The sequence below is a fragment of the Camelina sativa genome, chromosome 16 (assembly GCF_030686135.1).
Source record: "Camelina sativa cultivar CO46 ecotype springtype chromosome 16, ASM3068613v1".
Classification (NCBI taxonomy): domain Eukaryota; kingdom Viridiplantae; phylum Streptophyta; class Magnoliopsida; order Brassicales; family Brassicaceae; genus Camelina; species Camelina sativa.
Window position 1 is genome coordinate 17,836,474 of NC_141895.1, and position 25,558 is coordinate 17,862,031.

At 36.2% G+C, this 25,558-nt stretch overlaps 5 protein-coding genes across 12 annotated transcripts; 3 read left to right on the plus strand and 2 right to left on the minus strand.

The window, feature by feature from the left end:
• Positions 1 to 149: 149 nt before the first annotated feature.
• LOC147925680 (uncharacterized) lies at positions 150 to 2,107 on the minus strand. The gene is made up of 3 exons (XM_087492720.1): positions 1,480 to 2,107; positions 576 to 1,395; positions 150 to 393 (listed from the first exon to the last, which is right to left on the minus strand). The coding sequence occupies exons 1-3, from the start codon at positions 2,105 to 2,107 to the stop codon at positions 150 to 152; spliced, it is 1,692 nt and encodes a 563-aa protein (XP_087348846.1).
• Positions 2,108 to 8,534: 6,427 nt separating this feature from the next.
• LOC104750553 (U-box domain-containing protein 7) lies at positions 8,535 to 12,302 on the plus strand. Of its 2 annotated transcripts, none has more exons than XM_010472362.3 (6): positions 8,535 to 8,764; positions 9,144 to 9,219; positions 9,460 to 9,645; positions 9,747 to 9,854; positions 10,002 to 11,164; positions 11,258 to 12,302. In XM_010472362.3, exons 2-6 carry the CDS (start codon positions 9,169 to 9,171, stop codon positions 12,099 to 12,101), a joined length of 2,352 nt encoding a protein of 783 aa, XP_010470664.1. In that variant the 5' UTR covers positions 8,535 to 8,764; positions 9,144 to 9,168; the 3' UTR covers positions 12,102 to 12,302. The 2 variants fall into 2 exon arrangements, with proteins under 2 accessions (XP_010470664.1, XP_010470665.1); XM_010472363.3 differs by having other exon boundaries at positions 8,660 to 9,076.
• A 75-nt stretch (positions 12,303 to 12,377) lies between these two features.
• On the minus strand, positions 12,378 to 13,512 carry LOC104750552 (uncharacterized). Its single transcript, XM_010472360.2, has 2 exons — positions 13,378 to 13,512; positions 12,378 to 13,279 (listed from the first exon to the last, which is right to left on the minus strand). Exons 1-2 carry the CDS (start codon positions 13,378 to 13,380, stop codon positions 12,506 to 12,508), a joined length of 777 nt encoding a protein of 258 aa, XP_010470662.1. The 5' UTR covers positions 13,381 to 13,512; the 3' UTR covers positions 12,378 to 12,505.
• A 102-nt stretch (positions 13,513 to 13,614) lies between these two features.
• On the plus strand, positions 13,615 to 19,320 carry LOC104750554 (urease). Of its 6 annotated transcripts, none has more exons than XM_010472364.3 (18): positions 13,615 to 13,965; positions 14,123 to 14,196; positions 14,296 to 14,341; positions 14,477 to 14,582; positions 14,758 to 14,900; positions 15,033 to 15,143; positions 15,459 to 15,622; positions 15,728 to 16,106; positions 16,188 to 16,296; positions 16,426 to 16,565; positions 16,678 to 16,815; positions 16,899 to 16,990; positions 17,194 to 17,323; positions 17,411 to 17,569; positions 17,703 to 17,870; positions 18,153 to 18,287; positions 18,400 to 18,471; positions 18,554 to 19,320. In XM_010472364.3, the coding sequence occupies exons 1-18, from the start codon at positions 13,840 to 13,842 to the stop codon at positions 18,773 to 18,775; spliced, it is 2,514 nt and encodes an 837-aa protein (XP_010470666.2). In that variant the 5' UTR covers positions 13,615 to 13,839; the 3' UTR covers positions 18,776 to 19,320. The 6 variants fall into 6 exon arrangements, 4 of the variants coding, with proteins under 4 accessions (XP_010470666.2, XP_087346188.1, XP_087346187.1 ...); XR_015583599.1 differs by having other exon boundaries at positions 13,624 to 13,965; positions 16,660 to 16,815; XR_015583598.1 differs by having other exon boundaries at positions 13,624 to 13,965; positions 17,069 to 17,323.
• Positions 19,321 to 21,183: 1,863 nt separating this feature from the next.
• On the plus strand, positions 21,184 to 25,382 carry LOC104750555 (lipoxygenase 6, chloroplastic). 2 transcript variants are annotated; one of them, XM_010472365.3, is made up of 9 exons: positions 21,184 to 21,705; positions 22,293 to 22,567; positions 22,654 to 22,888; positions 22,969 to 23,301; positions 23,400 to 23,485; positions 23,561 to 23,674; positions 23,758 to 24,062; positions 24,144 to 24,410; positions 24,492 to 25,382. In XM_010472365.3, exons 1-9 carry the CDS (start codon positions 21,321 to 21,323, stop codon positions 25,249 to 25,251), a joined length of 2,760 nt encoding a protein of 919 aa, XP_010470667.2. In that variant the 5' UTR covers positions 21,184 to 21,320; the 3' UTR covers positions 25,252 to 25,382. The 2 variants fall into 2 exon arrangements, with proteins under 2 accessions (XP_010470667.2, XP_087348164.1); XM_087492038.1 differs by having other exon boundaries at positions 21,271 to 21,705; positions 22,274 to 22,567.
• The last annotated feature ends 176 nt before the right edge of the window (positions 25,383 to 25,558 follow it).

Here is a 25,558-nt window from a genome sequence, read left to right on the forward strand (position 1 = left end):
TTTTTAAAGGCATTACAAGTTGTTTATAATGATTTAAAACAGTAAAATCTGAAAAAAAATTCTAAGAAAATGGAGTTTACAACACCACAGACTGAAATATTTTATTAAAAAGAACAAATTCAAGTTGAATTAAAGAGAGAAAAAGAGAGTTAGATAGCAGCTACACAACTAGATTTGTTGTGTCCACACTGACCGCACCTACTGCATTTGTATTGCTTTGAATTTGTCTTAGCCTTTCCATACTCCCATGAACTAGCTATTCTCTTTTTCTTTCGCCTGCCACTAGGTACATGAGTAGAAGGTGGCCGAATAGAAGTACTAACACTCTCTGGAATCTCCCAAAACTCCATATCACCTACTGGGTGAATGCTCTCTGAATGTCCTAAACGCCATCTGTAAAATAAAAAAGAAGAAGATAAGACTTATAGAACTTTGATAAACCTTTAGAAAACCTTGTAAAACATTGTAAAACCTTATAATATAACTTGTAAAACCTTTTAAAACTTTGTAAAAACCTGTCGGATCCGTTACTTTAGCAACCTTTTCAAACCCCATTTAAAGAAGAGAGTTATAACTTTTCAGTGAAATGATAATCATCAACAAACATGTTTTCATTGAGATTGGCATGTTTGGCAGCAGCAATTCTATGTGCACAAGGGAATTTGTCAATATCAAACATACAGCATGTGCATTTCCTTGTGTCCAAATTCACCACATTAGTCTTTAAACTTGCTTTAACCTTGAAGACATTTTGATTTACTTGACAAACTTCAAGCCAGCGGGAAGTATTATTATAAGATGCATTCATCTTATTCCCAACATTTTTAGTAACAGCATATGGATGTCGACAGCTCTCTTCACGTCGTTCATTAAACCACCTAGTCAAAATAGACCTGATTGTCTCAAGCAGGCAGACAATTGGATACTCGCGAGTCTCTTTTAACAAGGAGTTAATGGACTCGGCACAAGTAGATGTCATGATGTTGTACCGGTTAGAAGGAGAATATGCACGTGACCATTTCCTAATATCAGCTTGCCAAAGATATTCTCCAAGTACTGGATCACCATTGGAAATTTGACTGAACAAATAATCAAAATCATATTGAGTGTAAGCTCTTGAAGCATCATGAACAACTGGAAGAAGAGAAGCAGAAGCTCTAAATTTTGTTTCCAGGTTCTCTTGCAAGTGGAAAGTGCAGATCCCATGATGAGCAAGTACATAATTTACTGAAAGCACAGTTGCAATTGAAGAAGCCCGATCAGACACGAAAACTAGATCCTTTTCATCAGGAATAATAGTCTTCAAACACCGCAAAAACCAATCCCATGATGCATCATTCTCAGAATCAACAACGGCAAAAACAATAGGATATAAATGAAAATTACCATCCTGAGCTGATGCAGCAAGCTAATTCCCTTTAAATTTTTATTTCAAATGGGCGCTATCAATAGAAATAACTTTTCTCATCAACTTAAAACCTCTAATTGATGCACCAAAAGTCAGAAAAGCATATCTAAAATTATTATCAGAATTAGCTTTGATGTAAGTGATAGTACCTGGATTCTTCTTTTCTATCATGTGGAACCAACTCGGTAAAACCTCATAACTATCAGCAGGTAAACCCCTAGCAAGTTTTGATGCATGTTCTTGAGCTCTCCATGCTTTTGAGTACGAGACACCAACTCCATGGTCATTCCTAAAAATTTCCATGAGTTGTTTAGGTCTGAGAGGAAGCTTTCCTCCTGCAAAATGGTTACTAACCAAACCAGCTAAAGTCCTTGCAGATGCTTGGCGATGATTAACATTCCATAAAGCAGAGTCACAGTTGTGCTGACTAATATACTTTCGAACAACAAAGCTATTTGATGCTTTAACCTTAGTTGCACGTAGCCTCCAACGACATTTTTCATCAATACAATGAAGAACATACCTCTTGTTGTCTGACTTAAAAGTATGAAACTCAAAACTATGCTTGACTGCAAACATCCACATCTGACTTCTCATTTCTTTTTTGTCTTTGAATAACTTCCCACAAAATAGTGAATCAACATCGATTAGACCAGTTGAGTGTGAAGAACCAGATAGATACCCAACAAAGGTTGTCATGTTATGAGAAACACTATCGACATATGGATTTGGTATTGGTTGACCCTGAAAGTACAAATCAATGAATTTTTAAAAGATTTGTAAAGTTTTTACAAATGATTTCAAAGGATTTAATAAGATTTACAACTGTTTTCAAAGATTTTTTAAAGTGTTTAAATGGATTTACCAAAGGTTTTAAAATGGGTACGTAATGTCATTGTAAGTTACCTGAGTATGAGTAGCAATAGCAGGAAAATCATCATTGGTGCCAGTATGTTGACTTGAAGAAGCAACATGAGAACAATAAAAACGAGGAACACTCTCGACATATGGATTTGGTATTGGTTGACCCTGAAAGTACAAATCAATGAATTTTTAAAAGATTTGTAAAGTTTTTAAAAGGTTTTACAAATGATTTCAAAGGATTAAATAAGATTTACAACTGTTTTCAAAGATTTTTAAAAGGGGTTGAAAAGACAATTAAAACATTTATGCCATTGTAAGTTACCTGAGTATGAGTAGCAGTAGAAACATCAATAGCATTCCCAACAAACAGATTTGAGCTAGTTTGATCCTGAAAGGATTTGTAAAGTATTTAAAACATTTTACAAGTGTTTTCAAAGGATTTTATAAGGTTTTGTAAGCAAGAAATAATTAAAAAATTCTAAAGTAGAAATTTACCTGAGTAACAGCAGTAACACTCTCAATAAAAGAAGTAGAGCTAGGTTGGCCCTGATAAAAAAACATCCTCAAATCAATTACTTTTCTAAAATAATATTAGAAAGAATAAGAGAATGAGTTTACTAAAAATACCTGCTCAACAGTCACACAAAAATCCTCAACAGTAACACATAGATGAAGAACTCCTCCACTTTGTGCATATTTGAGTTTAAAAGCTTCAAGCTGCCTATCATTTCTAATAAAGATAGGAATACTACCTATGGTAGCAGACATAACAGGCAATGTATAACTAAGCTTTAAACATTGTGCCTGAATATCAATGTCAAAATCTTTTAATAGGATCTTTACCAACTCACTAAATCTAGTATTCTCATCAATGTTAATCTTTCATTATCCATCTCAAATTCCCAATGAATGTTGTTGTTCAACTTCCACAATCCACATATTGAATACAATTCAATCATTTGTACTCCCAAACAAGTCCTGAGAAAACAAACCAATATCACGAATTACAAAACAAGAAGAGAGATCTCAACAACTATATCAAAGAACAACCGTAGATGTCCAAAGATCTAATAAAGGACTTTATAATCACGAACAGATATAAAGAACAAGTGCTTAAGACCTAAAAAAATCCTGACATCAAATTCGAAATCGAAACAACAATCTAATAGCTAACAAAAAACTGAAATTGAAATCAAAATTAAAATTCAGGAACAAGCTTACACGATGGGAGAAGAAGAGACGACGAAGTAAAAGGGATATTTTTGATTGTCGACGACGACAACGGAGATTGTTGTTCAGAGATTTAAGAAGAGACGACGGAGAAATCAACGACAGAGAAGGTACCTTCTATTGACAATCTGAATCGACGATGACAGCAAAGATGACGACGACGACAATCTGAATCGACGATGACGGAGATTGTTGTTCGGAGATTTAAGAAGAGACTACGGAGAAACGACGAAGAAGGTAACACGATTGTAGGTATAATTATAAAAGAAGGGCAAAATTGTCTTTAAAAATAAAGGAATGGTAGAATTAAAAATGACAACTAGAAGGGGTATTTTTTTAAATGGGTATCAAAGAAGGGACATTAGTAAGAAATTCTTATTTAATTTATATATTCATCTTTGAATTATTTGAGTTTCATATATTACCTTGCTTATAATTTTCTATTATTTCATTAATTATATCAAACTAATTTTCTTCTAATTTCTTAATCTTGATTAATTGGTCATAAACCTTTTTTTAGGGGCAAACATAATTGTTACCATTCAATCAATCTCAAAAGGAGATATAGAGGAGAAGGTCATCCACCTAAGACCATCTCCAATGGTTTTCCCTATTTTTTCCTCTAAAAAAGAATATTCCAAATATATACTTTTTTATTTTACAATTAACATCTTTTATTTATAAAAATTGCAAACTAACCCATTTTACTTTAAATTTTGTAACACTTTCATAAATTATTTTTATTTAAATTAAAAATTTATTTTCATAAAGAACATCACATCATACAAAAATTATAAAATATATTAGATTTTTAACCATCTGCATTACTGTATTTTCCCACAAATGATCAATTAATGCAGCTTAAGATGGCAAGTGAACAAAGACAACAACAGTTGAAGATTCAAAGTAAAAATTATGTTTTGAAAGAGCTAAAGAAGAAAACAGAATTTTATTTTGTGACTTGAAAACAAAATTATACTTCATTTGGTTCATTTGGACAATATTTTAGTGATATTGGTGGATCCCAAAGTAATTTATCAGATTATTAAGTTATTAGTTTTTGTTGTATTAAAATAATTATCATGGAATGAAAGAAAAATAAAATTTCTTATTTATATAAATTATCTTTTCCAAATGACAGTCTCAATATTTTAGAATAAATATTTATGCTTAAATTTGTATTATTAGTTTTCAAAAATACTTATTTTATTAAATTTATATTATTAGTTCTTAAAAATATTTATTTTATTTATTTTGGTCATAAATAAAAGAAGTTAAAGATTAAGAGGACTACTTTACAAATAAAATAGTTCACCTCTATTTATAGAGGAAAAAATAGAGTTCCTCAATATATAGAGAAAAAAAATAGCAATCTCTATTATAGAGGTGAAAATAGAGATCCATTGGAGCAAAACTACTTTATAATAGAGTTTACATGTGAAAATAGAGGATCATTGGAGATGCTCTAATGGTTAGATAAAATAGGCTAATCAAACACAAGCCTACAACAAACATAGATATATTGGAGAACATAAATCGTTATTGATAGATCCATAGAAGCTTGAAGACAGAGGCTACATCATGGTGTGTCAAAGAAACTTCCATGAATACATTGAAAAATTTAACATTAGTTACTATCAAAAGATTTTGTGACGTTGGAAAAATGGTCTTTATTTTCATTGGTTGTTGGAGCAAGCCACTTTAAGATAGCTAAAAGACGTGAACATGTTCTCTACACACAGGAGAAGTGCATAGTCGAGGTTCTCTACGGTGGAGGCGGTTGGACGCAAGGTTATCTCCCCTAGGAAGGAAGGTGGGGGAGGTTGGACGCAAGGTTATCTCCCCAAGGGAGGAAATCAGAGCGAATGTTCTCTCCATGGTGGAGGAAATTGAACGCAAGGTTCTCTCCATAAGGGAGGAGGGCAGAACCTAGGTTCTCTCCATTGTTAGCCATACACTATTGTGATGTAATTTATTTTTTATTCAAATGTTTTTTGAGCCAATAATTTTAGTGATTAAAGAAACTATGTAAAAGTAAAAGTAAATAGACATATAATAGTTGGCTTAATTTGTTCGTATAGACATTTTCTAGGTGGTGGTAAATAATATATTTGTAACATACAGTATACCTAGGTATAAAAAATACACTTTTAATGGTAACATACATAAAATATTTGTATATGTATATAAATCAGTGCATTATACCAAAAAAAAAATTTTAAATAATGTACAATAAATTTTTAGTAATTTTAATTTTATTTACAAAACTTTAAACCAGCACATTGTGCGAGTTTAAAAATTGTTGAAGAAAGTAAATCCTAAACCTTAAACAATTTTTTGAAAATATATATAAAAAAAATTATTTCCTAAAGTAAATATATAAATAATTTAAGTTAGAGAATATTTGTATATACCTTCGTACATTTATTTATATTTTTATATTTTTAATAAATTATTACAATTATTACAATAATCTAAAACCTAATTATATCCCACTAAAACTTTTGCCAAATACTAAATATATATAAACTCAATTTGAAGATATGGTGGAACGTTACAAAATAAAATAAAAAATGCTAAAAATATTCAAGTCGGATAACATAATTTAACTGACAATTTGTTCATGTTTCCACTAACATTTTTTATGGAAGAAAAAACGCACTATTTGCTAACCATAACGCACTAATCTCTTCTCAAAAAAGGTTAACCATAATACTCTTAAACTCTTCTTTAAAAAAACAATTAGTTAATTTAATACTCCTAAGTCCTAACTAACCCAAAATTAATCTTTTAAACGAAAATCAAAAAGTTACAGATTAGTACTAAACTTAATAATTATGAAAAAAAACTCAGTTACAAGTTACAACAAACATGTCTTGCAAAACTTCCTAAAACAAATAATAAAATTATAAAAAAGAACCGTTCATTAGTGAATTAAAATATTAATTAACGTCACAGTAATGCCGTTCTTAACTTAATTTAATTAGATTACAGAAATTCTTAAGTACTTCCACCATTCAAAAAAATCATAAAATCTTTCTCTCTCTTCTCAACTCAATTCAACCTAACCCTGAGCATATTAACCGAATCCGAAACCCAAACCCGAATCCGATCCGAAGTGAGCAGTTCGGTTCGGGTTCGGATAGGGTAAAATACCCGATCGAATTTGTTTTTTCTTAAGATCGGATCTGAGTCAGTTTCAATCAAGCTTTTTGAGATATCACATGATTCTCTGGTTATGGATGGAGATTTCATGCATATTAGGTGCGCTGGTCATATTATAAACTTGATAGTGAAGGATGGATTGACTGAAATCGAGTCTAGTGTGACTGCAGTCCGTAATGGTATCTCATATGTCAGGTCAGGACCAAATAGAAGAAAGGCGTTTCAGCAAAGAGTTGAAAATGGTAAGTTCTCAAAGGGTAGTATGCCACTAGATGTTTGCACAAGGTGGAATTCTACGTATTTGATGCTGACAAGGGCGATGAAGTTTAAAGGAGCATTTGATAAAATGGAGTTTGAGGATAAGCTTTACAATGATCACTTCTTGGAGTATGTTGATGGCGAAAAAAGGATTGGACCTCCTTTGAGTCAAGATTGGCGTAAAATTGAGAGGTTAGTTAAGTTTCTTAATGTTTTCTATAAGGCTACATTGGTAGTATCCGCCTCAACTACTATGAATGCACATCAGTGTTATGGCGAGATAGTTAACATTGCTGTGAAGCTTCAGTTACTTTATGCTAGTGGGGATAGCGATGTGAAGTTAAATGCTGAGAAAATGTTTGATAAGTTTGATAAGTATTGGGATGGGTTGAAGAACATTAACAGGATGTTGATTATTGTTAGTGTTATGGATCCGAGAAAGAAGATGCAGTTTGCAAATTTGTGTTTTTAGGAGTTGTATGGGGTAGAGACTGTAGAAGCTAAGGCAATGAAGGATTCAGTTAAGGCTATAATGTGTAATATGTATAAAGAGTATAGTGATAGATATGCTGAAGCAACAACATCTGCAGAACAAACTCAGTCTCACTGCTCATCTCAGAGTAACCGAGAGAGACATCAAGACTTATTTGACTCGGTCGATGATGATTTTGATGGATACAACCCGATGGAGCAGAAGTATGATACATTGCTCAGAACTATTGGAGTTAGAGATACTACTGAACTAGATATATATCTGAGAGAAGAAGTTGAGAATCCAGATTTGATGATGGGAGTTGAGTATGATATACTCTCTTGGTGGAAGGTCAATAGTGCAAGGTACCCTGTTTTATCTCAGATGGCTAAAGATTTATTTGCAATGCAAGTATCATTTGTTGCTTCTGAAAGTGCTTTTAGCACTAGTGCAAGGATAATAGATCCCTACAGAAGTTGTCTTACACATTACATGGTGGAGGTTCTGATGTGTTCTGAACAATGGTTAAAACAAGACATAAAGTTTGAAGAAAAGGTGCCTACAAATGCTCAAATTCTTGCAGAAGTTGAGTTTGAAGATGAGCTTCAAAGAGGTTACTTTCTTATCTCTTTATGTCATGTTAATTACTTACTTACAATTTAGAGTTTCTAATGTTTGTTTGTTTATTTTCAGAGTTTGAATCTGAAGAAGAAGGCTCTTAAGCATGTTACATGGCAGAAGAAGAAGAATGATTAGAAAACTGGTCTACTTGTTTTATCTACTTGTTTCTCTTTTTTAAACTATATCTACTTGTTTCTCTCTTTTGAACTTAAGAATTTAGACTTGCATTCTCTTTGAATCTCTAAACTCTTTAAGACTTTCAACTTTGAGTTTCAATCTTTATGTTATTCTACTTTAATTTCTAATCATTCTCATTGGTTTTTGATATTTAAGTTATATGCTGATTCGGGTATATTGGTACGTGTTCGGATTTACCTATTTCGGGTATTTTATCAATTTCGGATAAAAATACTCGAAATCCATCGGATATCCGAAATACACTTCGGATTTTGGGTGTATCCGAAATTATCTGAACCCATTCGGATAAAACCCGAACCCAACCCAATTCTATAAAATACCCGATCGAATCCTATTTACATATATCCAAAGATCCGAAAATCCGAAAATCCGAAAATCCGAAAATCCGAAAATCCGAATCCGATCGGGTTCGGATATCCGAAAGCCCAAGGCTAACTCAACCCAACCCCTATGGATCGCTGCGAAGAACAAAAACCCTAATTTCTCACCTATCTTCTTGATTTTGTTTTATGAAGCCGTCACCACGGTGGCCGGTCTCAATTTCTCCGGTATGTTTTGTGTCCCTTGACCTCTCTTCTTCTGTTCTTCTGTTCTGTTTTTTTTTTTTTTTCTTTCCATTTTTGGTTGTTGCTGGTTCCACACGTGTTCTTCGCAGCTTTATTTTTAGTTTCCTTTTCTTTTTTTTTTGTTTAATAATATAAATTTCGTTTTCGCGTTTCTATTAATCGTAATTTTTTTCCGGTTTTTGTGGAGTTGTTTCAATTCCGTTATTGCAAACTTTTTTCCATCTTTGCATAAAAATTTCTGTTTTTTTTTTTTTTGTATTTCTTTTGTTTTCTGGGTTAAGAGATCATAGCAAGGTAATAATTTTGTTGTAGTTATGATTCATTTGTTCTGTTTTTAATAATTTCTGGGTAAATTTTGTAGTTTATAGAGTTTGGGTCAGGAATCAATGGATGTGACAGAGCTTGAAGAGAATCTATTCGCGGCTAGCGATGCTAAGGTTCGGTTACAAATTCGTATTGTTTTCGAATCTGATTTTAAATCATCATCATTTGAGTCTTTTTCTTGAGAACTAGGGCTGTGTTTGTTTCAATTCGAATTGTAAATTTGGGTTTAATCTTAAAAGAATTAGTTTTTCTATCATCTGAGTTCAATATCTCAGTAGGGTTGTGTTTTTTTTTTTTTTTTTATGTTTTATATGATTGTGATAAAGCTTTATGTTTATTATGGAAACGAACAGTTACATGGAGATATGTGTAAAGAACTATCTGGAGTTCTATGCAAAGTACTATCAATCTTTCCGTCGTTGGAAGGAGCAAGACCTCGGAGTAAATCAGGGATTCAAGCCTTATGCTCTTTGCATATTGCACTTGAGAAGGCTAAGAATATTCTTCAGCACTGTTCTGAGTGTAGTAAACTTTACTTGGTCTGTCTTCTCATACCTTTCTCTCTTTGGACGAGTTTTACGCTTTCTCTTTTTGTGTGTTGTCCCGTCTTTAATTTTCCCGTTTTCTTCAATGGTAACAGGCCATAACAGGGGATGCTGTTCTTTTAAAATTTGAGAAAGCAAAGATTGCTCTCATTGATGGTCTTAAACGTGTTGAAGACATTGTTCCTAGCTCTATTGGGTCACAGGTAATCTTTATTACTCAGTTCTCTGCACATTGTCTCACTTGTGATGATTAAAACTAGTTCACTTGTTGCTTCATAAGTATGTTTTTTTTTTTTGGTTGAGAAGTCTGATGTTTAATATAGGCTTTAATATATATATGATCTCTTCAGATTTTGGAAATTGTTGGTGAGCTAGAGAACACCAGGTTCATGCTTGATCCATCAGAGAAGGAAGTTGGTGATCAGATTATTGCATTGCTCCAACAAGGGAAAAAATTTGACAACTGTAATGACAACACCGAGCTTGAAACTTTCCACCGCGCAGCTACTAGACTCAGTATCACTTCTTCTAGAGTGGCTCTAGCGGAAAGACGAGCTCTAAAGAAACTCGTTGACAGGGCACGCGCAGAAGAAGACAAGCGTAAGGAATCAATTGTGGCTTATCTTTTGCATCTTATTAGAAAATGCTCCAAGCTATTCAGAAGTGAGATTTCGGATGAGAATGACTCTCAGAATTCAAATCCATGTTCTCCTACCGAGGATCATGGGAGTGTTCATGGGTTTGGCCGCCAGCTATCTAAGTTTGTTTCTATGAACGACAAGCCCATGAACGGCGTAAAATCAGGACAGATGCCCGTTCCACCTGAAGAACTGAGATGTCCCATATCTTTGCAACTTATGTGTGATCCTGTCATTATTGCTTCAGGGCAGACATATGAACGGGTCTGTATTGAGAAGTGGTTCAGTGATGGGCATAATACTTGTCCAAAGACTCAACAGCAGCTCCCACATCTCTCCTTGACTCCCAATAACTGTGTTAAAGGTCTTATTGCGAGCTGGTGTGAACAGAATGGAACTCAGATCCCTAGTGGACCGCCGGAATCTCAAGAGCTTGACTATTGGAGACTAGCTCTCTCTGACTCTGAGTCCACCAAGTCAAAGTCAGTCAATAGTATAAGCTCGTGTAAGTTGACGGGCATAAAAATTGTTCCTTTGGAGGAGAATGGTACTACTGTAGTCGAACGACAAAACACAGAAGAAGAAAGTTTTGTGTCTGATGATGATGATGAGGATTCTGATGTAAATGTACTTGAGAGATATCAAGATTTATTGGCTGTCTTAAACGAGGAGAAGGACTTGGATAAAAAAGGCAAGGTTGTAGAAAAGATCAGGCTATTGCTTAAGGATGATGAAGAGGCTAGGATCTTCATGGGAGCCAACGGGTTTGTTGAAGCGTTGTTGCGGTTTCTAGAATCAGCTGTGGATGAAAATAATGTGGCAGCACAGGATAGAGGAGCTATGGCTCTATTCAATTTAGCCGTCAACAATAACAGGTTAGTACCTCCTGGTCTGTTAATGTTGGTAATACAATAACAGATTGTGACTTTCTCATTACTTTTTGTGTTCTTCTTTTGTATGGCCTGCAGGAACAAAGAGTTGATGTTAACTTCTGGGGTGATTCCACTGCTGGAGAAGATGATCTCTTCTTCTGAATCCCAAGGTTCAGCAACCGCGCTTTATCTTAATCTTTCCTGTCTCGATGAAGCAAAGTCCGTGATAGGTGCAAGCCCAGCTGTACCATTCCTTGTGCAACTACTTCAGGGAACAACCGACAACCAATGCAAACTCGATGCTCTTCATGCCCTCTACAACCTTTCCACATATTCCCCTAATATCTCTGCTCTCCTTTCATCTAACATCATCAAGAGCCTCCAAGGCCTTCTCGCATCAACAGGTGAAAATTTGTGGATAGAGAAGTCACTTGCCGTACTGCTAAATCTAGCTTCGAGCCAAGAGGGCAAAGATGAAGCTGTATCATCACAGGGCATGATCAGCAGTCTAGCAACAGTGCTAGAGATGGGTGACACGGCAGAACAGGAGCAAGCTGTTTCATGCCTTTTGATTCTATGCAACGGAAGGGAGTCTTGTATTCAAATGGTACTACAAGAAGGTGTGATACCATCATTAGTGTCAATCTCAGTGAACGGGAGTGCGCGAGGCAGAGAGAAGTCTCAGAAGCTTTTAATGTTGTTTAGGGAACAAAGGCAGCAACGGGACCAGCCATCTCCTAACAGAGATGAGTCACCACAAAAGGAACCTCCCCGGAAATCTCTCTCAGCACCGATGTCTCTCCATGGATCAACAACTCCTGCCTCACCTTCAGTTGAAGGTTTTGAACCGAGAGTCTTGTCGAAATCCATGTCGAGAAGAAAGTCGTTGGCTAGACCATTCAGCTTCTTCTGGAAGAAAAGTTACTCGATACGCCAGTGAGAAAGAAGAAAAAAATATCACATAATTCAAACAACCTTTGTATGTAAAAGCTTTGTTTTTTTTTTTTTTTCTTACAAGTTACAGAAGTTATATCATAGATAAGAAGATATGTACAGGTCCCATTGTGATTATACTCGATTTTTGCTGTTACTATGTATATCAAGTAAATATAAATAAAACAAAACCCCAATTTTAACATCATTACACAACCCTCTTATTACCCTTCCAGCGTCTTATGTTTCAATTATTTATTCAAAGACAATAGGTTCAGTAGAGAGTTAACAAAATGGATCTTCAACTTAGGTTACTTAGAATATGATATTTACAAAAGTAATGAATACAAAAGTTGTGATAGAGAATGAACATATAGTACTCTAATGGCTTGTGCTAATGCGTCATTAGTGTCAGGTGGAGTAGGAATCAGAACGAGAGAAGGTGAGCGAATCAGCGCTTCTACTACTTCTTTTGATGGGATTCTGAATCCAACCAGTCTCAAACAGTTCCAAAATGGGATCACCGCGGCTGCTGTTGCTACGACCAGTGCTTCCACCGCCATCTTCACCGCTGCTTCCTCTCTGCAATGCCTCCTTGTAGGTCGCTTTCTTCCCCTCAGTACACAGTTTCTCCTTCTCTGCTTCATCTTCTTCTTCTTGTGAGACTGATCCTGATCTGCTAAAACTCCTATCGACCGTGATCTCTTTCTCCATGGTCCCTTTGTTCTTATCTCTCCAACGTCCCAACACATTCACCAACAAACCAAGCCAAGAAATGACATGAACCAGCACCAAATCTAGCCACACAACTCTGTTCATCGAACCAGGAAGTATCTTCAAGAATCTGTCGAATCTCTCAGGGAGAGTCTCAACAACGATGAGCAGATCGAACATCGTAGCGAACACGAAGGTGGAAGAAGGGAAGTAAGTCTCGACCGCGTCTTGAAACGCGAGAATGTGATCGTCGAATACAGAGAGAACCGCGAGGATATGGCGATGAAACGGACTTGTCAAGGAAACAAAAAAGATAACGAACTCGAACAGTTTCTGCAAAAACCAAGACGCTAGATTCTTCTTCTTCTTTGAAGTTTGGTTTCTTGTGTAAACAACACGAGCCATGGATATTAACACACCACCGCAAGTCTCAAGAGGACGACGTCGCGGCCTTCTTCTCGCTGATTGCTCCTGTCATGTCAAAAAACACAATATACGTACCAAAAAGATTTAACCAAAAACATGGCTATGTTTTCAAGATTGGGAGGAACAGAGCAAAATTTGCATACCATTTTATGAGGAATGATTCTTTTTTCTCGCCCGTAAAATTTTGATTGAGGAACTTTGAGAAAATTTAGTTAGTTTTGAGGGTTTTTATACGTAGTCAGAGGAAAGTGATCGGTTAATCTTGATTTCAGCTACGCAATTTTTTTTTGAACGAGCGGTTACGCTTTCTTTTGTTTTTTTTTTCCTTTCTTTGGGATTTTTTTTTTTTTTTTAATAATAATAAAAAGGGATCGGAATCTATGACATATGCATGATGTAAGCAAATTAGATTAAAAAAATGAAGATTGAATAATTTTGTGCGAGTCACTGATTCGTCAACTCCTCCTCTCTACTCACTTACGGCGCTCGCGGTAACGGAATCGTCGATCTGTTTCCCGACGACGACGTCTTTGTTCGTGGTCTCTCTCTCTCTCTCTGCTTTTCGCATTTTCTGGGTAAACTGGGGGGGGGGGGGGGATTGAGAGATGAAGTTGTTGCCGAGAGAGATTGAGAAGTTAGAGCTTCATCAAGCAGGTTTCCTTGCACAGAAGCGTCTTGCTCGTGGCATTAGGCTCAATTACACTGAATCTGTAGCACTCATTGCTACTCAGGTACTCTGCTAAGTGTACATTTGAGATTGATTCATTTTTGTTTCATTTTTGTTTTTTTTTTCCCTTTTTCCCAATATTTTTTCTGAATTCATAGTTCTTATACCAAGTAACAATATAGATGTTCCATAGTTTACTGTTTTCACGGTTGTTGTTGTAGATTCTTGAGTTTATTCGTGATGGTGAGAAAAGCGTGGCGGAGCTTATGGATATTGGTAGACAACTATTAGGAAGGTAAGGTATATTATATTGTTGCTCCATTTGTTGTGTTATTTGGTTTGTTTGATTTATAACTTTGAATACTATTGATTTTTTTTTCGTGTTTTGTAACAGGAGACAGGTTCTTCCTGCTGTTGTACATCTTCTCTATACGGTTCAGGTGGGTTTTTTTCATTAACTCTGTTGATTTTCTTTTAGTTTTTCAAAATGTTCAAAATGCTTTTTTATGTTCATTGCTATTTTTGGTGTGTCAAGTTATCATATAGTAACTAGTTTAGGTGTGTTGTATATGTAGGTTGAAGGGACGTTTCGTGATGGTACAAAGTTAGTCACGGTTCATGAACCGATTTCTTCTGAAAACGGCAACCTTGAACTAGCTTTACATGGATCTTTCCTTCCAGGTTCGTTGCATATTCTACACACGTACTAACTTCTTTTCTTTTTTGTTTTGTTTTGTTTGTAATACTTTGCTTAGAATGTTTCATGTGAGATTACATTGATGCCAGTTTGTGAAAGTATTAATATTGTTAATGTAGGTTACTTATGATATGATATATTGGCTTGTTCGTTTCGCAGTCCCTTCATTGGATAAATTTCCAGAAGCTCATGAGGATGTAATTCCTGGAGATATAATATATGGAGATGGAAGTATAATAATAAATCATGGAAGGAAAGCAGTAGTTCTCAACGTCGTCAACACTGGAGACAGACCAGTTCAGGTGTGTAAATTTGCCATATCTTGCTTCTTCTGTGTTTCTGTTTTACTGCAAGACTTTATATTTCAATTCTCATTCGTTTTATATGGATGGAGATAGAATTCAATATTCAATTTTTCAGAGTCTCTTTTTCAGGTTGGAAGTCACTACCATTTCATTGAAGTGAATCCATTGTTGGTGTTTGACAGACGTAGAGCTCTTGGTATGCGTTTAAACATACCAGCTGGAACCGCTGTTCGATTTGAGGTTTGGATTTTCTGATTATCTCTGTCTCTTGTTTCATTGCTCATACACCTTTGGATTTGGCCTCATTTAGAAAACTCTTCTGTATCTCATCTATCTAGATGGTTTTTGTGCTGGAACTGATATTTGGAGAAAGGAATAGTAACACTAGAAAACCTTTAAAATATTTTTTAAAAAGGTTGAATAGCATCATCTTGAGGGATTCTCTGCTGTTGCCATATTTTACTCATTCTGTTAATGTGATATCTTTTGTTGTTTTTCATTACTAAGGAATGAACCTCTTAGTCCTGTCAGTGAAAATTGTTATGCTTTTCGTAGCCAGGAGAAAGAAAGAGTGTTGTACTTGTGAATATTGGTGGAAACAAAGTGATAAGGGGAGGGAATGGAATTGTTGACGGTCCGGTTGATGATGTCAATTGGCCAGTTGTGATGGAAACCTTGGAGAGGGGAGGCTTTAGGCACCTGGAAGATGCTAATGCTAGGTAAGTCCTATTTATTTTGGATTTTGTATGTTCCAAGATTGAGTTTTACCATGGTCACCTTACTTCCATATCCAACAAAATCAAGTTTTAATGATCTCTTTGCAGTGAGGGGATAGCAGGGGAAGATTCTAGATTTACAACTACAATTACTCGTGAAAAGTATGCAAATATGTATGGTCCTACCACTGGTGACAAGCTTCGGCTAGGTGATACCAACTTGTACGCAAGAATCGAAAAAGATTATACTGTTTATGGAGATGAATGTGTATTTGGAGGGGGGAAAGTTCTAAGAGAAGGCATGGGTCAAGGAATAGAGCAATCTGAAGCTCTTTCTTTGGATACTGTCATTACCAATAGTGTGATAATTGATTATACAGGAATATATAAGGCAGACATTGGCATTAGAAATGGTCATATTGTCGGTCTTGGAAAAGCAGGCAATCCAGATACCATGCATGGTGTGCAGAGCAATATGCTTATTGGGGTAATTTGATACACTATATAAGCACTGTAGTTACCATTTTGGCCTTTTGGGCTACTTACCTCTTGGTTTTTTTTTTCTTAGAACAAGACTGAGGTTATTGCTGGAGAAGGAATGATTGTAACTGCTGGAGCTATTGATTGTCATGTGCATTTCATATGTCCTCAATTAGTATACGAAGCAGTGTCAAGCGGTGAGTAGAGTAGCCTGACTGCATATACTTGTTTCATGTTGTCTAGATTAACTATAGTCATGTATGGAGAGAAAGCATAAGCTTGCAAGTCTTTTAGATCACTTGCCTCTAACTCGTAATTATATGCAGGCATTACAACTATGGTTGGAGGAGGAACAGGGCCTGCTTATGGTACACGTGCTACTACCTGCACCCCTTCTCCATTCGATATGAAGTTAATGCTGCAGTCCACGGATAGCCTGCCACTAAACTTCGGGTTTACAGGGAAGGTGGGATATGTTTCTTCTTGACAATGATTTGCATCCATGTAATCATCTTGTTTCACCAGATACACCAATAGCTGACTAGAACTCTTACGATTAGCAAATGTATTGTTGTTAGGGAAATACATCTAAACCGTTAGAGCTTCGTCATATAGTGGAGGCTGGAGCAATGGGATTGAAGCTGCATGAAGACTGGGGAACTACACCTGCTGCAATAGACAATTGTTTGGCAGTTGCGGAAGAATATGATATTCAAGTCTGCGCTTTTCCCTGACATCCTCTTTTAAGGGAACAAATTTGAAAGTTTCTCTAATGAACTCAATTGTTCGTATTTGACAGGTGAACATTCATACTGATACCTTAAATGAATCGGGTTTTGTGGAGCACACAATCGATGCATTTCGAGGGAGAACGATACATACATACCACAGGTTCATCTCACCTCTTCTTAATTTTAGTTATGTTCGGTATCTTAAATTCGTTGCTCCAATTCCTCATATGCTTGGTAGGTATGAAGTTCAGTTAGCTGATAAAACTTGATGAGTTACTACTATATCAAAGTAAGGTCACTGACTCACTGCCTATATTTGAAGCAAATATTTAAGTGCTACTTTTGTTAAATTCTGCTGGACAGCGAAGGTGCTGGTGGTGGACATGCGCCAGATATCATCAGAGTTTGTGGAGTAAAAAATGTACTCCCATCATCAACCAACCCAACACGGCCATATACCAAAAATACTGTAGATGAACATCTTGACATGCTGGTATGAGAATTTAAAAGGAAGTATATGACTAAGGGTGAATTACTTTATTTTTGTCTTGTTAATAACCTCATATGCAAACACAAGCAGATGGTTTGCCATCACCTTGACAAGAATATCCCAGAAGATGTAGCTTTTGCTGAATCAAGGATAAGAGCTGAGACAATAGCAGCAGAGGACATATTGCATGATATGGGAGCAATCAGCATTATCTCTTCTGACTCACAAGCAATGGGTCGCATTGGAGAGGTTCATTCCTCTAAACCATAAACATTTTGTGAAATCAATACTTGAAACTCGAAGGTTCTCAAAAGAGCTTTTGTCACTCTTTGCTAGATTCTGTTTAGCGGAAAACTTATTATGGGAGAATTCTGTTTTGCAGGTAATAAGCAGAACTTGGCAGACTGCTGACAAGATGAAGGCTCAGAGGGGTGCCATTGATCCTAATACAGCTGATGATGATAATGCGAGAATAAAGAGATACATTGCAAAGTACACTATAAATCCAGCTATAGCCAATGGGTTTTCTGGCTTAATTGGCTCTGTTGAGGTATGTATGCTTATCTTCAACTCACACACATCTTATACCGTTACTATACAGATTTCTTTTCATGTTGCAAGTTTTTAGTTCTGTCATCCAATACATGCCAAAACAGTGTGAACCATCTTTTATTATACACAGTTTATTTCCTGCGTTCACTAATGAGATTCTTTATGGATGAGAGAGCTAGCAGTAGTGTTTGTAATCTTACTTTGGCTAAATAGTGGAAGTCTGTAATCAATTAGGGTCAATGTTTTTGTTTACTTGATTGTAAAATTTCATTCTCTGCAGGAGAAGAAGCTGGCTGACCTCGTTATATGGACGCCGGCTTTCTTTGGAGCAAAACCAGAAATAATAATTAAAGGTGGCAATATATCCTGGGCTAATATGGGCGATGCAAATGCGAGCATACCCACTCCTGAGCCGGTACTCATCACTGACTACTAGTTTCTGGACATGTTATCGTAAACAACACGTCTCTTAAGTTTATCTGGTTGATCAGAACTATAACACTCTTTGCTTTATTTTACGACGGTAGGTCACATCAAGACCTATGTTTGGATCATTTGGAAAGGCCGGAAGTGAAAACTCTGTTGCATTTGTCAGCAAGGTATGGATTTTTCCTCTCTTTCTCAAATTGATTTGTGGATCAGTTAACATAAGTATAGTTTCTTTATTCTTACGTATCCTAGGCTGCCTTGAGGAACGGGGTAAAAGAAGTATATGGACTCAATAAGAGGGTTGTAGCAGTCTCCAACGTGAGGCAGCTCACAAAACTCGACATGAAGCTGAATGATGCGCTTCCGGACATTACCGTGGACCCAGAGACATACGTTGTCACAGCAAACGGCGAGGTCCTTACGTGTGCCCCAGCTGATTCAGTCCCTCTCTCCCGGAACTATTTCCTCTTTTAAGGTAGCTGAAATTTCAGTTGCTTTATCGCATTATATATATAGGCTTTGCTTGCTAAAGTGAGACACCTAAAGCACTATAACAAGCATATACCCATAACCCACATCTCTTATGTTCATTTGCAACATTAGCTTCTCTGAAAAACCAAACAAACAAAAGGTAATGAGAGAAGCAGATATTAATTGGCAAAGGGATGTGGTGAATAGATGACCAAGTATAGTGAGTTTAAGAAGTAATGTTGCCAGACTAGAGGATCCAGATCCACTATAGAACATTAAGGTGATGTCTCTTTCTTAGTTTCTTGATGGCATGAAGCCAGTAGTGGACTTCCCTGATTCTTGTGGGGTAAAAGCATTTACATCATTACAGAAGCAATTTCTAGAAGACATCTACAGAGAGTTATTGTTCTGAGCTCTTATGTGATTGTTATCTTCTCCTCCTCTATTATAGTGCGTGTCACCATCTTGTTTCAAGATCTTCTTCATGCTATTGGAGTCATTTAAAACTCATTTCACTAAATTTCATGGTCCTATATCATTTTACAAAATATACCACTTCTCCTACTATATACCAAAAACATGTTGAACTAGTGACCGTAATTTACGAACCTATATCATTTCACTGTGAACCTTAATCCCAGTTGTGCGGGTGCCATCGTGTCCCCGGCATATATGCACAAAATTTAGTAGTATTTGTATCGATAATGCAATTTGCTTTCATGAAAAGGGACATGATTAGACGATTTGAAATAGACTCTTAACCTAACATCATGAATTGATATCAAAAAGACAAAAAAAAAAAAGTTGAGTATTTAATATTACCTCCACTTCAAACTAGTATTAGATATTTTGAGTTTTTACTTAATTTAAAGAAAAATTATATGCAATTACAAATACAAGTAAAAAAAAAAGGTTTGGTGAATCAAGAACATTGCAAAATTAAATTTCCAAATGTCTAATGATTTTAAAATGAGAGAAAATTATTTTGCAGATTCTTTTAATCTTTTTATATATGATTTGGATTCTTATAGAATAATAGTATATAGAGATATATACAAATACAAAGATCTTAGCTGGACACTACGTGAAGATCATGCTTGGGAAAAAACATAACTTGGATGTGCATCCGCACACATGACGATAGACATTAGACATTCTTAGTATATATTTTATTGAATCTTAAATATAGTTTAGTGTTCAGATTATACGATTCGGCGATACGAAACTTTGTCCACGAGGAACATATTTTATGTATGTAATCCCTATTTTGATTTCTTCTTCTTCATTTAGTATATAGAAATGATTTAATTTTAGTATATTGCAGAAAAAGCATTAGTTTAGTTGGTATAACTTGGCAGTTGGCAGTTGGCAATTGGCAATTATAATAATATGCATCTCTCGGTCATCGTCTTTGTTCATACATATAAGTACGTACGGTTCGGCCACAATTGACCTGTTCACACGGTTCCTCGAACTGATTCATATTTCGGACAAGCTGTAATAATTTAAATGGATATGCTGTAATATATGATTTAATTATGTAACTAATGAAAGACCAAAAGGTTTGGAACATTAGTTTATACTATAACAAGCTTATCAATAAAGAAGTATTTTAACAAAAAAAAAAAAAAGTAAAGAACATATAGAATGAAAAGAAAAAAAAAGAGAGAGAGAGATAGACTTGTATTATTAATTGACTTAACATATTGTCTTATCCTCTTAAGTATTTATTCGAAAAGTTAAAATGAGAAATTTGAGGATGGCGGTCCAAGAAAATCGCCAAGTTTAATAATTTGTTTATTTCGTTGCATGTGCTTAATACTTCTTCGAATCTTTTACTACAAGTCTCTATTTCTACCTCTTCTTCTTCTTCTTTTTTTGCAGCTTTTGTTTAATTGTGATAAATGCATACAATCCTTAAAGGATATATTAATATAATATGAGTTAAGATGAATCAAGAATGTAAAACTAGAGGAGATAGTATATTACCATGATTGTTTTGGATGTCATATGCGATGAGTGCTCCACTATCCTATGTGTGCCTTCTCAATAGTCAGTCATTTATGAAAGACGTAATCTCGACAATTTTTTAAGACGTAAGCTCGAAAGACATGTTCATAACACCCAAAAAAAAAAGTACTATCTTATGTGTTTTATAGCGTTGACAAGAACAAAAAACTCATCGCGTCTTTAACTATAAATATCTCAAAAACTTCCAATTAAAAGAAATTAGTAAAATACAGAAGTAAACTTAAGCACACCACTTGGTTTTTGGAGTCTGATTTGATACTCACGCGTTATTACACGCGTGACAAGTAAGTACACAACCGGTGTGAAAGTGACTGACACAACACTCTCACGGTCAAAACTACACAAATTTCCTGTCTGAAAATAAACCCAAAACGCACCGCTTTAGGTCGTCTCAGTCCTCTAGCACGAGGTCCACGAGCATCATCTCACGTTTGCCTTATTTATCATCTCTCTCTCTCTCTCTCTTCACTCTACAAAAATCCAAACAAAGAAACAAAATAAAATTTTAAAAACAAAAATGTTCATAGCATCTCTGGTGAAGACGAACTTCCACGGCGCCAGCCTAGTGAGATCTCTGGCGTTTCCCGCTATCACACAGAGGCGAACACACCGAGTTTCTCTTTCAAGAAGACAGGTTCGAGCTGTGATCAGCCGAGAAGAAAAAGCGGTGGATCAAGAAGACGGCAAAAAAAGTACAAACACACAACTTATAAGTTCTTCTCCGTTTCCATGGCAACAAAGATCTAAGTATACGGGATCAAAGACGGTCACGGCCGTTGTAAAGATCAGGAAGAAGATGAAAGAGAAGCTTACAGAAAGATTTGAACATCAATTAGAGCTTTTCATGAAAGCCATCGGCCAAGGGATGTTGATTCAGCTTGTCAGTGAAGAAATCGATCCTGGTTCGTTTTCTATAATACTTACTTACTATATTTCTGGAGTTTCCTTTTATAGCTTTTTGATAAAATTATTTTGGACTAGAAAACAAATCCAAAACGCTTAAAGATTTTGAGTTAAAGTTACCAAATTTATTCGTTTCTTGTTTGTTTCTCTCTGACCATTTTTTTGGATTATTACTAGCCTTCAAAAGTAGCTTTTTTGATTCTTGCTAGCATTTCTTTTGTTTCCTTGGATCGTATCTGATCTTTTTTATTATTTTTGGTTAGACTCAAGATGACAGCTATTTTTTTAGTCGTGCATAATTTAATGATATTTCAGTTTTAACTAAAACAAATTAATGATATATTAAAGACCCATCGGCCAATCTTAATTCAAATTTGTCCTCTCATTTGCTGTCAATGTTCTGCTGGAACAAGTTTGGTCATTGTTGATTTGTTGTAATGATGTGTGTGATCTCTATACATTTTTGTACGATCAAATAATAAATGGAATAGATCTGAGTTATTTTGCTATCCACCTTTTTGAATTATTATTTTTCTTAGATTGCCAAAATTTTCATCCGGGTTGTAGTATTCTTGGTACATTGCAGAAACTGGTAAAGGTCTTAGGAGTTTAGAAACACCGGTGCTTGGACTCCCAAAGGCTGTGAAAGATCCGAGATGCCTTGAATTCACAGCTGACTTTACAGTCCCGTTTGACTTTGGTAAACCTGGTGCCATTCTTGTCACCAATCTCCTTTCCACTGAAGTTTGCTTGTCAGAGATACTGATCCGTGATTCCGGTGAGACCATTCTCTTCCCTGGAAACACTTGGATTCATTCTAGGAATGATAATCCTCAAGCTAGGATTATCTTCAGAAGTCAAGTAAGAAATCTTCCTTCTTCTTTTGTCTTTTGATCATTGAAATGTATTTTTTGCTAACAAGTGGGAACCTATATATTGTTTCATAGCCATGCCTACCTTTACATACTCCGGATGGGATCAAAGAGCTACGGGAAAAGGACTTGGTCAGTGTACGTGGTGACGGTAAAGGCGAGAGAAAGCCTCATGAGAGGGTTTATGATTATGATGTTTACAATGATTTGGGAGATCCACGTAAAAAAGAACGAATTAGGCCTGTTCTTGGAGTTCCAGAGACGCCTTATCCAAGGCGCTGCAGGACTGGCCGGCCTCTTGCTTCAAACGGTAATGATCTCTTTATAACTCACTCTAAATACTTATGGTTCATCTAGTTTTGGTTCTTGACTTGGTGAAATCATTCTCAGATCCACCGTGTGAGAGCAGAGGGAAAGAGAAGGAAGAGTTTTATGTTCCAAGAGACGAAGTTTTCGAGGAAATCAAGAGAGATACCTTTAGAGCTGGGAGATTTAAGGCTCTCTTTCACAACCTTGTGCCATCTATTGCAGCAGCATTGTCCAACTTAGACATTCCCTTCACATGCTTCTCTGATATCGACAATTTATACAAATCTAACATTGTCTTGGGACATACCGAGCCAAAAGACACAGGCTTTGGCGGCTATATTGGTGGTTTTATGAATGGGATCCTCAACGTTACAGAGACACTGCTAAAATATGACACTCCAGCCGTTATAAAATGTAAGTTTTTTGTCTATGATATGGTCTCATTCAGAGTAGTATCATTTTATTGAAATATATATAACACATGGGATTCCTCTGTTATGTGTTGTTTTCAGGGGACAGGTTTGCGTGGCTAAGAGACAATGAATTTGGACGTCAAGCTCTTGCTGGTGTCAACCCTGTTAACATTGAGCTACTGAAGGTGTGTTTCATTTCACCATTTCAAATTCAAGAAGTTCCTATGATAGTTCTGATACTTTTGTAATTGTTATGGCAGGAGCTACCGATTCGAAGCAATCTTGACCCGGCTCTATATGGACCTCAAGAATCTGCTCTTACAGAAGAAGTCATAGCTCGAGAAGTTGAACACTACGGAACAACCATAGAAAAGGTTATTAGCTAGTGTGACAAGTGTACATTTTTTTCTGATTGAGGTACAATCTTTCTCATCTTGTTGATCTTTTACTAATGCAGGCGCTTGAAGAGAAGAGATTGTTTCTTGTGGATTACCATGACATGCTCTTGCCATTTGTAGAGAAGATAAACTCCATCAAAGAAGATCCAAGAAAGACATATGCTTCAAGAACTATCTTCTATTATTCAAAGAACGGAGCCCTGCGGCCATTGGCCATAGAGCTCTCCCTACCTCCCTCAGCCGAATCCGAGAACAAGTTTGTTTATACTCACGGTCATGACGCTACTACTCATTGGATTTGGAAACTAGCCAAAGCTCATGTCTGCTCAAATGATGCTGGTGTTCACCAACTTGTGAACCACTGGTATGTTAAGTTACTTTAGCTTAATTTGTAGTCTCTATTTATGTATTTAACAGTATATAATTTTTTTTGCAACTCTCTTAGGCTAAGGACTCATGCATCCATGGAGCCTTACATCATTGCTACTAACAGACAGTTGAGTACAATGCATCCGGTTTACAAGCTGCTTCACCCTCACATGCGCTACACGCTAGAAATCAATGCGCGTGCACGTAAAAGCTTAATCAACGGAGGAGGAATTATCGAAAGTTGCTTCACTCCCGCAAAATACGCAATGGAACTTAGCTCCGCTGCATACAAGAATATGTGGCGGTTTGACATGGAAGGACTTCCTGCTGATCTTGTTCGGAGGTTAAAGCTCTTTTGACTTTGCTTAACAACAAAACACTCATTATTATATGTCTCTTTAACACGGTCTAGTATCACTTACAGGGGAATGGCAGAGGAGGATTCATCAGAAGAATGTGGCGTGAAGCTTGTGATAGAAGATTATCCATATGCAGCAGATGGTCTTTTGATATGGAAGGCCATCAAGGACCTAGTTGAATCCTATGTGAAACACTTCTACTCTGACCACAAAGCCATAACCTCTGACCTTGAGCTCCAAGCTTGGTGGGATGAGATCAAGAACAAAGGTCACTACGACAAGAAAGACGAGCCTTGGTGGCCCAAACTCAATACAACACAAGACTTGTCCCAAATCCTAACCAACATGATATGGATCGCCTCGGGTCAACACGCAGCCATTAACTTCGGGCAGTACCCGTTCGGAGGGTATGTCCCAAACCGACCTACCCTGTTGAGGAAACTTATACCCCACGAAACTGATCCGGACTACGAAATGTTCATGCGAAACCCTCAGTATAGCTTCCTAAGCTCTCTACCAACACAGCTCCAAGCAACGAAAGTGATGGCGGTCCAAGAAACGCTCTCGACACATTCCGCAGACGAAGAGTATTTGATCGAGCTAGGAGAAGTGCAGAGACATTGGTTCCAAGATGAAGAAGTGGTTAAGTATTTTAACAAGTTCTCGGAAGAACTTGTGGAGATAGAGAAGACGATCAACAAGAGAAACAAGGATAAAAAACTCAAGAACAGAACAGGTGCTGGGATGCCTCCTTATGAACTACTTCTCCCTACTTCACCACATGGAGTCACTGGCCGTGGTATCCCCAACAGCATATCCATTTAGATGTATATATGCACAACAGATATATATCATTATTATGTAAATATGGTGGTAGAGTCTATTATGAGGCATATATTACTTTCTTTTTTTCCAATGTAACATGATAATAATATATCCAATAAGTTTTAATCATCTTTCATTACTCTCTAGGGCTGGTCCCGAGACCTATCATTTGAAACATGAGTGCAGCCAAGATCACCGCTTTCACGGGAACGTAACTCATATGAATAAAAATCATCATTACATAATATTATTAATAAAAAATAATCATGAGAAATACAGTCGAGAACCGTGGATATTTTGCAGTGCT

Excerpts from the sequence above, each read along its gene's own strand:
- LOC147925680 (XM_087492720.1), bottom strand. The coding sequence starts at position 2,107 with ATGACAACCTTTGTTGGGTATCTATCTGGTTCTTCACACTCAACTGGT. Across the intron at positions 1,396-1,479 it reads TTTTGGTGCATCAATTAGAG|CTCAGGATGGTAATTTTCAT; the intron begins GTTTTAAGTTGA and ends TTGCTGCATCAG. Across the intron at positions 394-575 it reads GATTATCATTTCACTGAAAA|ATGGCGTTTAGGACATTCAG; the intron begins GTTATAACTCTC and ends TTTATTTTACAG.
- LOC104750553 (XM_010472362.3), top strand. The coding sequence starts at position 9,169 with ATGGATGTGACAGAGCTTGAAGAGAATCTATTCGCGGCTAGCGATGCT. Across the intron at positions 9,855-10,001 it reads CTAGCTCTATTGGGTCACAG|ATTTTGGAAATTGTTGGTGA; the intron begins GTAATCTTTATT and ends TGATCTCTTCAG. Across the intron at positions 11,165-11,257 it reads TTAGCCGTCAACAATAACAG|GAACAAAGAGTTGATGTTAA; the intron begins GTTAGTACCTCC and ends TATGGCCTGCAG.
- LOC104750554 (XM_010472364.3), top strand. The coding sequence starts at position 13,840 with ATGAAGTTGTTGCCGAGAGAGATTGAGAAGTTAGAGCTTCATCAAGCA. Across the intron at positions 15,144-15,458 it reads GAACCGCTGTTCGATTTGAG|CCAGGAGAAAGAAAGAGTGT; the intron begins GTTTGGATTTTC and ends TGCTTTTCGTAG. Across the intron at positions 18,288-18,399 it reads GCATACCCACTCCTGAGCCG|GTCACATCAAGACCTATGTT; the intron begins GTACTCATCACT and ends TTACGACGGTAG.
- LOC104750555 (XM_010472365.3), top strand. The coding sequence starts at position 21,321 with ATGTTCATAGCATCTCTGGTGAAGACGAACTTCCACGGCGCCAGCCTA. Across the intron at positions 23,486-23,560 it reads TTAACATTGAGCTACTGAAG|GAGCTACCGATTCGAAGCAA; the intron begins GTGTGTTTCATT and ends TTGTTATGGCAG. Across the intron at positions 23,675-23,757 it reads ACGGAACAACCATAGAAAAG|GCGCTTGAAGAGAAGAGATT; the intron begins GTTATTAGCTAG and ends TTACTAATGCAG.